The 16,522-nt window shown below is 43.4% G+C and overlaps 1 protein-coding gene across 2 annotated transcripts in view; it reads left to right on the top strand.

Annotated features, from left to right (window-relative positions):
• Nucleotides 1-16,522, top strand: part of FSTL4 (follistatin like 4) — a 685,476-nt gene that overhangs the window by 593,720 nt on the left and 75,234 nt on the right. For both annotated transcript variants that reach the window (XM_038772898.1, XM_038772897.1), the window contains exon 7: nucleotides 10,610-10,776. In XM_038772898.1, coding sequence (XP_038628826.1) covers nucleotides 10,610-10,776 — 167 coding nt within the window. The remainder of the gene's footprint in view (nucleotides 1-10,609; nucleotides 10,777-16,522) is intronic.

Raw genomic sequence — 16,522 nt, 5'->3', positions numbered from 1 at the left:
GGCTGCTTTTTCACTGATCTTTTGATATTTGGGCATTGTCCTGAGGAAGTTAAACATTTGGAAAGAGTTTCTGAAAAGGAATTTCCCTACACAGACCCAGCATTCAAAAATTATGTGTTTGTAGACATATGGTTAAATGATTTGGGGCCAAGCTAGGGAAATTTGATCCACCTTGTTGTGATGGAAGATAAAAAGGACTTCAGAGTTGTCTTAGGCTCCTAGTAGTAGTAGAAGTAGTAGTAGTAGTAGAAGTAGTAGTAGTGGTGGAAGTATTACTACTTCTATGGATTCTTCTAGAGAAGCAGCATGGCTTAGTGGAAATGGCCCAGGCTTGGGAGTCAGAAGACTTTGGTTCTAATCCTGCCTCTGCCACTTGTCTGCTGAATGGCTCAGTGGAAAGAGCTGCGTGCAGCGTGGCTCAGTGGAAAGATCACGGGTTCTGGAGTCAGAGGTCATGGGTTCGAATCCCGGCTCCGCCACATGTCTGCTGTCTGACCTTGGGCAAGTCACTTAACTTCTCTGAGCTTCAGTTCACTCATCTGTAAAATGGGGATTACGACTGTGAGCCCCACGTGGGACAACCTGATCACCTTGTATCCCCCCCAGTGCTTAGAACAGTGCTTTGCACATAGTAAGCACTTAACAAATGCCATCATTATCATTATTACCCCCCCAGTGCTTAGAACAGTGCTTGGTACATAGTAAGCACTTAACAAATACCATTATTATTAGTAGTAGTGGTAGTAGTAAGAGTAGTAGCAGAAGTATTAGTAGTAATAGTAGTCTCTTCTATGAATTAATGCCTTATAGTGGCAGGAGAGTTTGTGTATGCTGAAGAATCTTAGAGTATGCCACGTAGGGCCACCCATAAAGAAAAGGTCTATGTTGAAGCATCAAAGTCGACTCACATGTGCTAGGCAGCAGCGGCATGGGGAAGAGTCAAAGTCACATGATCAAGGGATCAAAATACTGATCAAAGACGATGGCAGAACCCAATGGTTAACCACTTCTGTATCTTTACCAAGAAAACTCCAGGGTCACACAAAGCAGGATGACTATGACAGAAGATGGGATGTTCTGAAGCGGGTGTGCCCGTGGAGTAGCTATGGGTCAGAAACGAGTTGATGGCATTTGTAGAATGAAGATGTAGTAGTAGTTTTTATTGAGCATCCCCTTGGTGCAATGCTCCATTCTAAATACTTGCAAAGTATAAAGAAAAAACATGACATGATCCCTGCACACAAGATGCTTACACTTCAGTAGAGGGCTTATGATAAGGCAAGTGATACAGAACATTATCTCCAGGTCACTGAATGCCTAAAAGCCATTTAATGTTATGCAGTATTTTCCAAAATAGAAAATATTTCAGAGCCTAGTGGAAAGAGCTTGGGCCTGGGAGTCAGCTGGCTCTGCCATTTGCTTGCTGTTTGACCTTATTTGTCACTTCACTTCTCTGTGCCTCAGTTTCTGCATTTGAGAAATGGGGATTCGATGCCTCTTCTCCTTCCTAACTCAAGATTGTGAGCCCCAAGTCGGACAAGGGCTGGGTCCAGCCCAATTATCTTTTATGTACCCCAGTGCTTAGCACAGTGTCTGGTACACAGTAATTGCTTAATAAATATTATTATTATTATTGTTATCTTAATTTTTAGAAAAACAGTGTCTGTACTCTTTGGTTGCCTTTGAGAACTCAAAGGCCTTCTGAGGTCAGGTATTTTCATTTACTCTATCCTTTCTGGAGCTAATTAGAGAAGCAAAGAGAAATATACATGAAAGGAAATGCAAGTGGAACTTTTGGGGATTGGATTGATGATGTTTGAGTGAAGATCTTACCCTCTAAACCCATTCTACTTTCTGTCAAATGTGTCTTGTTTCAGTCAGTCAATCAATCAATCAGTGGTATTTATTGAGTGCTCATTGTGTACAGAGCACTGTGCTACACCACCACCACTGTCTTTAACCTTCAAACGTGTGAACACCCTTCACACTTGGGTTTCCTAAGTCAGGCACTGTATTCATGGTGGGTTTCTCCATTATGATGGATCTCTCCACTGAGTGATTTCCTTTTATAACTTTGGGGAAAACACCTGTGGCCCAAAATGATTAGGCTGTTTAGCAATCTTTGGGAAAATATATTTGCCAAGTAGGACCTGAAGAGATTTAATTAAAGATACACAATGTTGCAAAAAATAATATCAAATAGGATTCTGGAGATGTCCTGGAATAGGAAGAGGGATGAGAGTCTCCATTGACTATGTAAATTATCTCTTCACCATGTGAAATCAGTGGGTTTTGCTCTATATATACTCATTTCGGGTTGCTCCTTGTAATGACCTCAATTATATGTGTCTTCATTGTGAAATTATGATTGCCTTGGGCTGGCGGGTAAATGACAGCAGTGGACAGATTTCCATGATAAAACAGTGCCACATGGCATACCTGCTTTGATTAGCATGCAGAACTCGCCATCCTGGCTGTGCGCCTCCTAGTTAATGGCCTAAAATGTGAAGGAGGATGGAGGAAAAGAAGGGGAAAGAGGGATGAGGGGATAAGAACTTCCCACTTTGACCTGGCGTGCCAATTGGGTCCCTGGCATTTACAATAAAGCCAAGTGCCTAAAGCATTTATCAGGTAAAAAAAAAAATAAATTAGTTTTAGTAACAGCAGAAAATATGTCTTGCCTTTTTTTTCATTAAAAGAGTTTGGGGTCTCCCAGAGTATCTTTGCTCTTGCACTTGGATCTGTGACCTTCAGGCATTTGATATTGGCCCCATCCTCAACCTCCCAGCACTTATGTACATATCCATTAATTGTGTACTATTAATCATTCATTTATATTAATGTCTGTCTCCCCTTCTAGCCTATAAGCTTGTTGTGGACAGGGAACGTGTCTACTGACTCTGTTGTATTGTACTCTCCCAAGCACTTAGCACCATGATCTGCACCCAGTAAGTTCTCAATGCACTTGGGAGAACATTTATGTACATATCTGTAATTTATTTGTAGTAATGTCTGTCTCCCCCTCTAGACTGTAAGCTCGATATGGGCAGGGAATGTGTCTATTATAATGCTGTATTGTACTCTCCCAATCACTTAGTATAATACTGTGTACATAGTAAGCACTCAATAAATATGATTCATTAATTGATTGAGGGGAGGCCAAGGTATGTTGCTACCTAGGGCATAATCAATCGGTATTATTTACTGAGAACTCCCTTTGTACAGAGAACTATACTGTGAGCAGGGAATGACATTTATAATAAACAGACATTTAGTGTTCTATCATACTCTCCCAAGAGCTTAGTAAAGTGCTCTGCATACAGTAAGTGCTCAATAAATATGATTGACTGACTGACTTGATGTTGTGGAGTGTGCTCCAGAGCTGTTAGACATCAACCCTGCCTTCAAGGACCTTACAATCTAATGGAACCACTGGGCTTCTCTGTCCCTGGTTTGAAATGCCAGAGAACCGGCCAGAGTTGGGTAACTTGTCCAGAGCTATAGAGCTGGGGTTGGCCCCAAGGTCCTGTGCCCACGCAGCTTGATGTTTGGATAGTCACAGCGGACTGTTCATACTGGATTTGTCCCTCACTGCAAGTGCAATATGAAGAAGGGCAAGAGCCAAGCAATGAATGTTCTGTGGCATCACTGAGATGAAACAAAGCCAGTTCGGCAGTAATTTGAAAAATTTCATTTTTATTACCACAAAGCACTCAAAATGCTGCTGAAGCGGGTGTTGATGGGTTTTGAGTGTCTTCTCGAGTTTGATTCAGCATGAGAAATAGCACCTCAGATTAAGGAAAAGTTATAATGGGAGCTAAAGCCTATTCTTCTGGTGAGTGATATTTTATTGCATCTCACGTCAAGGAAAGATACTTACTATTAGTGTAGCATGTACTGTGTGGTAGATTAATTAACAGTATCAGGCTTTCTCGAGTGCATTTTGGTATGCGTGTCAGGTTTGGTGTTCCGTGGTAATGCCAACCAGTGCATGCAGAGAGTCAGGGAGCAGGCTAGGGAGACGAGTAGGAGAATAACTAATTGGTTTATAAGTTGGGGCTCTTCAAACACCAGCTTATGCACTGCACTCATCTATCTCTCCACCATCCTGCCTCTGATCTGGAACTCCCTCCTTCTTCATATCTGCTAGACCACTACTCTCCCCATATTCAGAGCCGTATTGTAATCATTTCTCTTCCATGTAGCCTTCTTTCCCTTCTGCATCACTCTCGTACCTGAATTTGTACCTTTTATTCATCCCACCCTCAGCCTGCAACTATTATCCGTAATTTATTTTTTTAACCATAATTTATTTAAATGTCCTCTGCCATTCCCAAAGGACATCATCAATGGTATTTATTGAGCACTTACTATGTGCAGAGCATTGTACTAAGCACTTGGACATGTGTCTGCATCCCCACTACCCATCCCACCCTGTAAGTTCTGAGGTTGATTTTTAGATACATTGTGCAGCACAGCAGACCTGAGATCCAACAATGGGGAGAGCCAGATAATACAACATATCCAGTGGGACCCTATCACTAGTGAGAAGGAGATAACTGTCCACTGAACCCGGCCAATGACATTTCCCCCATCTGATATGGGCATGCCACCCCAAGGGTGGTTGAGTGTTGAAGAAATCTGTACAAAAATATTCAGACCATGTTTCCCCTCTCCTCAAGAACCTCCTGTGGTTGCCCATCCACCTCCACATTGAAAAGAAACTCCTCACCACTGGCTTTAAAACACTCCATTGCCTTTCTCCCTCATACCTCACCTCACTACTCTCCAACTACAACCCAGCCCGCACACTTCGCTCCTCTAATGCCAGCCTTCTCACTGTAACACAATCTCGACTATCTTATGGCCGACCTCTCGCCCGTGTCCTGCCTCTGGCCTGGAATGTTCTCCCTCGTCATATGCTACAGATAATTACTCTCCCCTCCTTCAAAGCCTTATTGAATGCATATCTCCAACACATCTCTGACTAAGCCCTCCTTTCCTCTTCTCCCACTCCTTTCTGCATCACCTTGATGTGCCCCTTATTCATGTCCCCTCCCAGCCCCACAGCCCTTACATACATATCTGTAATTTATTTCTTTATATAAATATCTGTCTCCCCTGCTAGACTGTAAGCTCATTGTGGGCAGGGAATGTGTCTTCTTATTGCTATACTGTTCTCTCCCAAGCACTTAGTACAGTATTCTGAACACAGTAAGCACTCAGATGTGACTGACTGATTAGCGGACTGTAAAAACGTAACCCTTCCAAATGTTCTGGTTTTTCCCAGTGGCTGAATTGCTGTTTCACTGGCAGATGAATGTCTCTGTTCCCAGCTGGGAGCAATCAGCTGGTGGATGTTGGATGGCCCAGCCTCGGATGGCTTGTGAAGTGAGCCTTCTTTGATCATGCCGATGTCCCCAGACAGAGAAGGCTAGGGGAGGGGAGGTGGGAGAGGGCAGCCTGGACAGGAGACTTGTCAGAGGGAATTAGGAAAATTCAAGCATACCTCTTTGGTGTGCCCATTTTGCAAAAATAAAAGCTTTTTTTCTGTCAGCATCACATCACTGCTGAACTGTGCATCTAGGAGATGGGCCCTTTTAACATCAGGTTTTCTTGTTACTTCAGGTGTTGTTGAATCAAAACACCTTTTTAAAGCCCATGTTCCTGGACTCTGTCATTGTCCTTTCCACTGTGGACTCATTCCATTCAGTGTATCTATTTGAATGACACTCCCCTGATAGATTTTTAAGTTCCTTAAAGGCAGAGAACATCCATCTTGCTTTTGGCATAACCTCCCAGGCACGTGCTCATTCATTCATTCAATCAATCACATCTATTGAGTGCTTAATGTTTGCAGAGCACTGTACTAAGCTCTTGGGGTAGTACAGTACAACAATAAACAGACACATTCCCTGCCCACAGTGAGCTTACAGTCTAGATGGGGAGACAGACATCAGTACAAATAAATAAACTACAGATATGTACATAAGTGCTGTGGGTCTGGGAGTGGGGGAGAGCAAAGGGAGCAAGTCAGGCTGACACAGAAGGGAGTGGGAGAAAAGGAAAAGGGGGGCTTGGTCAAGGAAGCCCTCTTGGAGGAGATATGCCTTCAATAAGGCTTTGAAGGAAGAAAAAGTGATTGTCTCTCAGATTTGGGGGGTGGAGGGTTGTTGGGGAGCTCTCCAGGACAGAGGCAGGACGTGGGCTAGGGGTTGTCAGCGAGATTGATCAGAACCCAGAACCCTGGCACATGTCCTATCCAATAAGTCATACTGTGGGGATACACTGCTCTTTGCGTATGGGGGAGGAGTTTTTGTGTGTGCATGTGTGTGTGTGTTTTTATATGGTATTTGTTAAGCATTTACTATGTGCCAGGCACTTTACTAAGCACTGGGGTCGATACAAGCTAATCAGGTTGAACACAGTCCCTGGTCCATATAGGGCTCACAGTCTTAATCCCTGTTTTATAGAGGAGGTAACTGAGGCACAGAGAAGTCAGACTCTCATTGATTCCATCATAAGGTCATACTTGGGGTTTGCCAGTCAGCACCATAATGGCGAGGTTTGAGATCAGGGTTCAGAGAGGCAGGGTTTGGGGTCCCCCTCTGTCACTCCTAGCCCCAATGCAGCTATGATGCCTGTCTGCCTGAGAACCACCAAGAGGCAGAAACCTTCTGCAGACAACTTCCAGGGTTCTGGGGATTTGCCACCTTTTCTGAGAAATCTAATCCCTTGTGAAAAACAGGAATTTCTAGCTGTTTGACTCCCAGTCAAAATGAATACTTTGGCTCAAATCCTAGAGAAAAAACATAATGCAAAAAAAACCAAGGTAATCACCTCTCCAAGCCTTCCCTCTGATGAATTAAACTTCTTTACCTGGTTTGACAAGCTGAGGGTAACCCACGCAAGAGGCCTTTTGAATCGCTGTGGCCTGTGGAATAGTTTAAAGAAATATATCACTGACCTCACAGTATGGGTTTTTTTTTTTTTTTTCAGTTTGTTCTGCTGGGCACCATTGTTCAAGATGGGCTCAACCTGCTCCTCTTCCCAGACATTATCATCAGCTCAACCCAGAAAGTGGGTGCCCCTCTTTGCTCTGGTGTAGTTATAGGTAGTTATGCAGCACATGCTGAAGTCTTCATTTAGTTCAATCTTAACAAAAGGACAGTTTCAATAAGAATTTTCTGAGGGCAGTGTTCAAGCAGCCATGATGTAATGGTTGGCTACTTAATGGTAAATAATTTGAGGCAAGGTAATGAAAGAGGCTGTTTTGCTGCTGTAAATCTCATCAGAGTTTTAAAACAGCCTTGGGAATATTGATTTGAATGAAATCCGATAAAATATTCATTTAATTAAACTTTAAATGATCCAAATGTTTGCTATTTGATGTGAGATTTGGGTAAGATTTGTATAGCTGACAGAAACAGAATTATTATGTCTATATCTTTCTTCATGCATACAAATTTTGCATATTTTTCCCAGTGCCTAAAACAAATGTTTTTTCCATACAAATGTACTGTGCTCAAAAAAGAGCCACAACAGTGTATCAGGGAGTTATAGAAAATAGAATCACTCCTCCACCCTAGATTGTCCTTCAGATATTTCCATAGCAATAAAGTTCCCCAAGTCTCCAGAGAAGTGGAATGCAGCAAGGAGTAGATGGGGCAAGCCTCAAGAACAAAATAGCCACACCAAAAGCCTAGGTTCTAGACTGTAAACTCTAGACTGTAAGATCACTGTGGGTAGGGAATGTATCTGCCCACTCTGTTTTATTGTATTCCCTCAAGTGGGCAGTACAGTGCTGTGCACACAGTAAGTGCTCAAAAATACCATTGATAATGCAGCTGAGAGCTACAGATCAAAGAAATGCCCTTTAATCCAAATAATAATAATGGCATTTATTAAGCACTTACTATGTGCAAAGCACTGTTCTAAGCACTGGGGAGGTTACACGGTGATCAGGGTATCCCATGGGGGCTCACAGTCTTCACCCCCATTTTGCAGATGAGGGAACTGAGGCCCAGAGAAGTTAAGTGATTTGCCCAAAGTCACACAGCTGGCAATTGGTGGAGCTGGGATTTGAACCTAGGACCTCTGACTCCAAAGCCCAGGCTCTTTCCACTGAGCCATGCTGCTTCTCTTGCCAAATGGCCAAGAGGTGTTCTGGGGGTGGGGGGTTGACGATGAATGGTGGCTAAATAATAAAGCAAATATATGGAAGGGAAGAAGAGCCACAGTTTGACAACCCCTGGCTTAGCTAATATCAATCAATCAGTGATATTGAATGTTTACTGTGTGCTGGGCGCTGTGCTTAGTGTACCATAATGATGTAGCTTTCACCATGCCTTTGTCCCTATAGCCCTGCTGATGGTCACTAGCCCATGGCTAATAGGACCATTATTGGACCCTGCTATTGGGACTACTTGTGACCAAGGAGAGAGTTTAAGAAAAAGCGCATCTTTCCAGAATAGGAACTTGGCTCCGCAAATTGCCCTATCTGGGGTCTCTTTCTCCCAGGGTTACACATGTGATTTCCCAATGGTCCCCCAAACTTGACAGGCCCAGAGTGTTAAATTGGACTTAGCCCCAGACCATGGTCTACCTGTTCCTCACTTGTCCTATATAACACTAGCCCTGGGTAAAACCATGGTTTAGATTGGAATTGGTCTTCTAGAAACCAAATCTCAGACTAAGTCCCATTTAGTGACTTCCTGGGTGAAGCAGAACCCTGTTGGAGAAGGAGAACGTCAATTCAGAAATCAGGACATTAGTGCCAATTCATCTTCAGAAGAGCTATGATTTGTTGGATCCCTATGACCCCTCGTTCTTGGTCCAAGTGGGGAGAATCAATCTTGTTAGCTTGAGGATGTAAATACGTGGATAATCAGGAACTGAGCATGAGATACCATCACCCATGAAATTTCAGTAGACCTTGAGGGTATCAGACTCATTTTTATTTTGACCTAAAACTGAAAATTATGTTCCTTGGGGAAATCACCCAAGTGTCTTTTTATGGCCAACAGGATAAGCTCATTATGGCAATATCAGTGTTTTCCAAATAAACTACCATCAGGATCATGCAGGGAGGGAAAGAGAGGGAGTAGTCTTAAAATGTTACACTCATTTTAGACTTTAGCATATGGTGTGACATCAATGTGCCAATGCAACTTGAGTTTAATTCATTATATGAATGGTGTAGTCATCTTAGAAGTCTCCAGAGGACTATTTCAGTTTAAAAGACAATTTGCTTTGAGAAGCAGCGTGGCTTAGTGGAAAGAGCACAGGCTTGGGAGTCAGAGGTCATGGGTTCTAATCCCTTCCCGCCACTTGTGTGCTGTGTTCATTCATTCATTCAATTGTATTTATTGAGGGCTTACTGTGTGCAGAGCACTGTACTAAGCGCTGTGTTATTTTGGTCGAGTCATTTAACTTCTCTGTGCCTCAGTTACCTCATCTGTAAAATGGGGATTAAGACTGTGGGACAACCTGATTACCTTGCATCTATCCCAGTGCTTAGAATAGTGCTTGGCACATAGTAAGTGTTTAACAAATGCCATCATTATTATTATTTAAGCCTCTTAATGATAATTATATTATTTACTAGGCATTTATTATGTCAGGCCTTGAGACAAGCACTGTAATAGATACAGGATAATCAGATTGAACACAGCCCCTGACCCAGATGAGGCTCACAGTCTAAAAGGGAAAGAGAGCAAGTATCTTATCCCTGCTTTTCAAATGATGAAACTAAGGCATAGGGAGTATAATAATAGCTGTGGTATTTCTTAAATGCTTACAGTGTGTCAAGCACTGTACTAAGCTCTGGGGTAGATAATAATAATAATGATAATGACATTTGTTAAGTGCTTACTGTAATAATAATAATAATAATGGTGGTATTTGTTAAGCGCTTACTGTATGCAAAGCACTGTTCTAAGCACTGGGGGGATACAAGGTGATCAGGTTGCCCCACATGGGGCTCACAGTCTTAATCCCCATTTTACAGATGAGGTAACTGAGGCTCAGAGAAGTTAAGTGACTTGTCCAAGGTCACACAGCAGACATGTGGCGGAGCCAGGATTAGAGCCCGTGATCTCTGACTCCCAAACCCAGGCTCTTTCCACTGAGCCATGCTGCTTCTCTAGTAATGGTGCTACTTGGGGCTCACAGGAGGAAGAAAAGGTACTGAATCTCCATTTTAAAGATGAGGGAACTGAGGCACAGAGAAATTAAGTGGCTTGTCCAAGTTCACACAGCAGACAAGTGGCAGAGCCAGGATTAGAATCCAGGTCCTCTGACTCTCAGGCCAGTGCTCATTCCACTAGAATTGTGGAAAGTATAAGTAACTTGCCCAAGTTCACCTAGCAGGCCAGTGGCAGAGCTGTGACTAGAACCTGAATCTCCTGACTCCCCATCCCGTGCTCTTTCCTCTAAGCCACACTGCCTCCCCTGACCTCTTTCCTATTTATCTCACATGCCCCTGCACTCGATTTATCTTTGTGCCAGAGGTGCATTGAGAGGACATGACCACCAAAATTCTGCCTTGCAGTGAAAAGTCAAGAAGGTTGTCCCCTGTTCATGACTTCCTTTTATGTTCCTTCTACAGAGGTGGTTGAACTCACACTTCTGCCTGAGCAGAAAATCAGTGTGACCACGGTAACAGTTGGGCTGAGCACTGTGCTAACCTGTGCCATCCGTGGGACGCTGAGGCCGCCCATTATCTGGAAACGCAATGGAATCTCGCTGAACTTCTTGGATTTGGAAGATATCAATGTAAGTGTTGATTCCTTCAGTTGGGATCTCCAGACAGTAGTGGGCACTGGAAATTCTCTTTCTAGGCTGTGCTCATCCCCAAAGCATATTCTGGGTCCTAGCTCTCAGATCATTTACTCAATTGACACATTTCCTCAAGGGGAAGACCCTGGAAAGAAGCCCTCCACCACTTTTCTCCATAGGGAATAGATACAGTGATGATGGCTGCAATGAGCCTGTTATGTCTACTTCCTGAACAAGCTGTCAGGTAATAGATAATAATAATAATAATGATAAGTCTGGTATTTGTTAAGCCTTACCATGTTCCAGGCACTCTACTAAGCGCTTGGGTGGATACAGCAGATAAAGTTGGACACAGTTCCTGTCCCATCTGGAGCTCACAGTCTTAATCCCCATTTTATAGTCACAGTAACTGAGGCCCAGAGAATTTAAATGACTTGCCCAAGATGTCATGATAGACAAGTGCTAGAGCCAGGATTAGAACCCAGATCCACTGACTTCCAGGCCCGGACTGTATTCACTAGGTCATGCTGCTTCTCAGATTCATGCAGTTTCTAGAAGTAGTAGTAATAGTAAGTAGTAGTAACAGTAGTTGTAATGATATTTATTGAACACCTTAAGGAATGCAACAAATTCATTCATTCAATTGTATTTATTGAGTGCTTAATGTGTGCAGAGCACTGTACTAAGCAGTTGGGGTAGTACAGTACAACAATAAAGAGTCACATTCCCTGCCCACAAAGAGCTTAAGGTCTAGAGGTTCAAGTACTTGGTAAACCATGATAGAAGTGGAAGACATGGTCCCTGTCCACAAGGAGCTAAACCTCTCATGGGGTCAGACTTGCATCTGAACACTTTAATCACTTATGGACATATCTGTAATTTATTTTAATGTCTATTTCCCCTTCTAGACTGTAAGCTCCTTGTAGGCAGGGAACATGTTTACTAGCTTTGTTATATTGTACTCTTCTAAGTGTTTAGTACAGTTCTCTGCACAAAATGTGCACTCAATAAATACCATTGATGATGATGATGCTCTTTTTCGAATAAATAATTGAATGTCCAGTAGACTCTGCACAGACACCTAAGGCCTGAGGATGGGTGCAAGTATTTAAGTGTTTAGAGTGACTTTTGGGTTGATAAGACACTTTCTCAGGAAGCATCTCTTCATGGGCATGAAGTTTCACGGATTGTAGCTTTGAAGTGGAGGCTCTACCATCAGAGGAGGATTCTGCGAGTCTAATTTGTTCATGCAATCGTATTTATTGAGTGCTTACTATGTGCAGAGCACTGTACTAAGCTCTTGGAAAGTACAATTCCACAACAGATAGAGACAATCCCTACCCAACAACAGGCTCAGAGTCTAGAAGGGGGAGACAGACAATGCAACAAAACAAGTAGACAGGAGAAGCAGCCTGGCATAGTGGATGGAGCACAGGCCTGGGAATGAGAAGGCCATGGGTTCTAATTCCACCTCTGCCACATGTCTGCTGTGTGACTTTGGACAAGTCACTGCACTTCTCTGGGCCTCAGTTACTGCATCTGTAAAATGGGGATTGAGACTTTGAGCCCCAAGTGGGACAGAGATTGTGTCCAACCCGATTTGCTTGTATCCACCCCAGCGCTTAGTAGGGTTTGGCACATGGTCAGTGCTTAACAAATACCGTATTTATTGTTATTATTATTCCCCTTACACGGATTTCTTTCCCTCTCCTTTCTCTGAGCCCGAGCTGGCAAACGGAAATTCAGGGGCACTAAAGGCAGGTCATTTGGAGGTCTAGCATTTCCTTGGTCACGTGAATTAAGGCCTTCAAACTTGAATGGATTAATGCCACCCTGAGGCGGGGGTGACCCCTTGTTTCTCCAGAATCCAGTCCTCAGAAACATTTATCGATGGCAAGCCCTTTAGCCTGGTCCTCGCTGCTGCTGGCGGATACACAAAGTCCCATTACTCAATGGTCTATTTAAAAGCACTGGGGACAGAGTCAAAGGCAGCATGTTGCTTAATATACTTGCAGCCAGTTAATTAAATTACTTCAAGATTTTTTTTCCCTGCTCTCCAGCCTGCCGTGAGCACAAACCCAATTGCATTTCTGCTGTTCACAATGAGGTTAGCAATTTAGTTAATTGGAAGTGCAACAGGAGATTAATTGCACCTTTTCCTCTCTGAGGAAATGCTGTCTGCTTGGGGTAGAGTCAAACTCACCCAGAAATTTGCAGGATTCTTCTCTGGTAAAAGTCCGTGGAGGGAACAGCTTAGAACAGCTTCACCTCTGGGATTATCATTAAGTCTGGAGTCAGTATGTCTGGAGGCCATTGCTACTTGTCAGCCATCCTGGTTTTTATACTGTGGTGGCAGCCTGGATTTCAGCTGGGTCTACCCCCTGTCTGGTGTGAATATGACTCTGGGCTCCTGTATCTTTGGTTCTTTTATTTGTAGCAACCACCTTCTTTTGATCGTGGATCCTGCTGCCAACTCTCGCAACACATAAATGGTGCCCAGATGCACAGGGTGATGTCTGGAAAGGTTTCCTGTGGTTTTGTGTCCTGTGTGATGATGACAGTGATATTTATTAAGTGCTTGCTATGTTCCAAGGACTAGACTAAATGCTGGGGAAAATACAACATAGTAAGATTAAACACAGTCCCTGTCTCCAATGGGGGTAACAGCCGAAGGGAGAAGGAGAGCAAGTATTTGATCCCCATTTTACAGATGAGGAAACTGAGGCCCAGAAAGGTTAACTGACTTGCCTAAGATCACACAGCAGGTATGAGACAGAGACCTGATTAGAACCCGTCTCTTCTGACTCCCAATCCTGTGCTATCTCCACTAGACCACGTTACCTCTTAACGCAAATAATGTAACACCAGTCTGGTTACTTCTGGGTCAGCAAAGGGAAGTCTGGTATTTTTGAGTGCTGTCAGTGGTCAAGTTACTTATGACCCCTAGGGCTCTGCTCCCTAGTAACAGATGAGGAAACTGAGGCACAGAGACATTAGGTGATTTGCCCAGGGTCACACAGCAGATAGTGGTAGAGCCAGGACTAGGACCCAGGTCCCCTAACTCCCAGGCCCTTGCACTTTCTAGTAGGCCACCCTGCTATGTGTGATTAGAATAGGTTTAAAAAAGTGCTAAAGGTGGCTGTTGTATTCATAATACGTGGAGAGTGTTGAGAATTAACTGGGAAGGCTTATGGAAAAGGTGGAATTTTCATAATAATAATAATTATTTTGGTATTTGTTATGCACTTACTATGTGCAAGACACTGTACTAAGCTCTGGGGTGAATACAAGCAAATTGGGTTGAACATAGTCCCTATCCCTCATGGGGCTCACAGTCTTAATCCTCATTTTACATATGTGGCAACTGAGGCACAGAGACATGAAGTGACTTTCCCATAGTCAGCAGACAAAGTAGCAGAGTGGGGATTAGAACCCGGGATCTTCTGACTCCCAGGCCCGTGGTCTATTAGGGGGACTTCCATTGTGCAGCAGATCAGGTCCAACAAATCCACCTGCTGCTTCATCATCATCACTTCTCCATACCCAGTGGGTCCTCAAGAAATCTTCTGAGTGACTAGCAGTTCAGCCCATCCTGCTTGCCCTTCTTGGACATTTCTTCCCAAATCGCCTCAGGTTCTGAAGCAGCAGGGAGTGCTGTGGTCAAAGCAGCAAATAGAAAAGGAGTGTGGCATGGTGAATAGAGAATGGATAGATGGCAAGAAGATCATGGGTTCATTTATTCATTCCATCATATTTTTTGAGCGCTTACTGTGTGCAGAGCACTGTACTAAGGGTTCTAACCCTGGCTTCACCGCTTATCTGCTGTGTGACCCTGGGCAAGTCACTTCACTTTTCTGTGCCTCAATGCCCTCATCTGAAAAAAGGGATTGAGACTGTGAGCCACGTTGGGCAGGGACTGTATCCAACCTGATTTGCTTGTATCCACCTCAGCCCTTAGTACAGTGCCTGATACATAGTAAGTGCTTAAATTATTATTATTATTATTATTATTATAGACATCCGCACCATCACAATGAGGTGGCCACACCACGAAGGTGCTAAGTGTCCAGGATGGGACAGCCAGGGAGGGAGAAACAGCATTTATAGAGAGTGCGCAAGACTCTAGTAAATAAGCTGTGGTGTCTAGAATTGTTGAGGGGTCTAGATATCCAAGAAGTAAACCAATCCATCTAATAGTGGTATTTATTGGGCACTTACAGTGTGTGAAACACTACTAAGCGCTTTGGAGTGTGCAACAGAAGCTCTGCTGTATGATTCAGCCATTCTCTCAGGGGGCCGGGCTAGCTGGAAAGGTACCCAGCTCACAGTGACGGTTTTCATTATTGTTGGAAATCGGCAGAAAAACCACAGAAAACTGACAAACCAAGTCGACCCCCAAAACGAAGGTGAAAGCATTGTAGAACACATTGTTTGTGAGGCACCTTTCTTCCTCACTGTCATGAGACTTCGTGACTGGCAACAAAATATTAATCACTTTTCAAAACTCTGTTAATGAGAAGCTTTCATGGGAAACATAATAAGCATTTGTCATGTCTTATCTGTTCAGAATTCTGTTGATGAGTTCAATCACATAGCTGTACCTGAAACCCATCCTAATGACACATGTAATTAAACATTGTTTTCCCTTGCAAACAGCCAGAATACCACAAGCAGCTATATAATACTGGATTGGAAAGTGAAGGAGCAGCCTTGTACCATGAAGCCATTTAAAAGAACCCACATGAATCCTCCCCACAAACAAAAAAGTATTTTTGTGGGGTTTGAACAAGAGAAGCAGTGTGGTCTAGTGGATAGAGCAAGGCCCTGGAAGTCAGAAGGAACTGGGTTTTAATCCCAGCTCCACCACTTCTCTATTAAAGTGACTTTGAGCAAGTCACTTAAGTTCTCTGTGCCTTAGTTTCTGCATCTATAAAATGGGGATGAAGACTGTGAGTCCCATGTGGGGCAGGGATTGGGTCCAACCTGATTACCTTGTATCTACCCTAGCACTTCCTACAGCACCTGGCACAGAGTAAATGCTTAGTAAATAGCATTGAAATTTAAGAAAGGAGGAGAGGGGACTGATGACAGACTTATGGAGAGAAATGAAACAAAAACACTAAGGTAACATAGGAACAAAAACAAAGATTTATTGAGTACTGTGGCTAGAGGAGCAGAATATAAATTCTAGGGATCTAAAAGTTCTAGAAGACCTCAAACTGCAAACTAGGCCGCGTGAGCCTGAAAGTAAGGGAGCCCCTAAAAGCACTGGAGAATAATGGACAGTTCTTTGCCAATCTAATAACAGGAAGACCCTTCAAGTGCATGGGTAAGCAGTGTGGCCTTTTGAAAAGAACATGGGCCTGGGAGTCCGAGGACCTGGGTTCTAATCCCAGCTCTGACACTTTCTGCACTATGCCTCAGTTCCCTCAGCTGAAAAACAGGGATTCAAATACCTGTTCTCCCTCCTACTTTGACTGTTAGCCCTTTGTAGAGCCTGATTATCTTGTATCTACTTCAGTGCTTAGTAAAGGACTTCAAACATAGTAAGCATGTAACAAATACCACAATTATTAATACTATTATTTTTGTGTAAAGTAGCTTAAATGATGTCAGAAGGACTTGCAAAGAGGTCCTTTCAAGAGATCCTTGAATGAGTCTCCTCTGGACCTGCTCTGTTTTTCCAGAGCCTTTGCCTCCCCTTCCCTGGGCTCTGTGAACATGGGTGCTGCTTCAAAACAAG

The sequence above is a fragment of the Tachyglossus aculeatus genome, chromosome X1 (genome assembly GCF_015852505.1).
Source record: "Tachyglossus aculeatus isolate mTacAcu1 chromosome X1, mTacAcu1.pri, whole genome shotgun sequence".
NCBI classification, from domain to species: domain Eukaryota; kingdom Metazoa; phylum Chordata; class Mammalia; order Monotremata; family Tachyglossidae; genus Tachyglossus; species Tachyglossus aculeatus.
The sequence above is the reverse complement of the archived record's forward strand: the minus strand, read 5'-3'. Positions and strand labels throughout refer to the sequence as shown.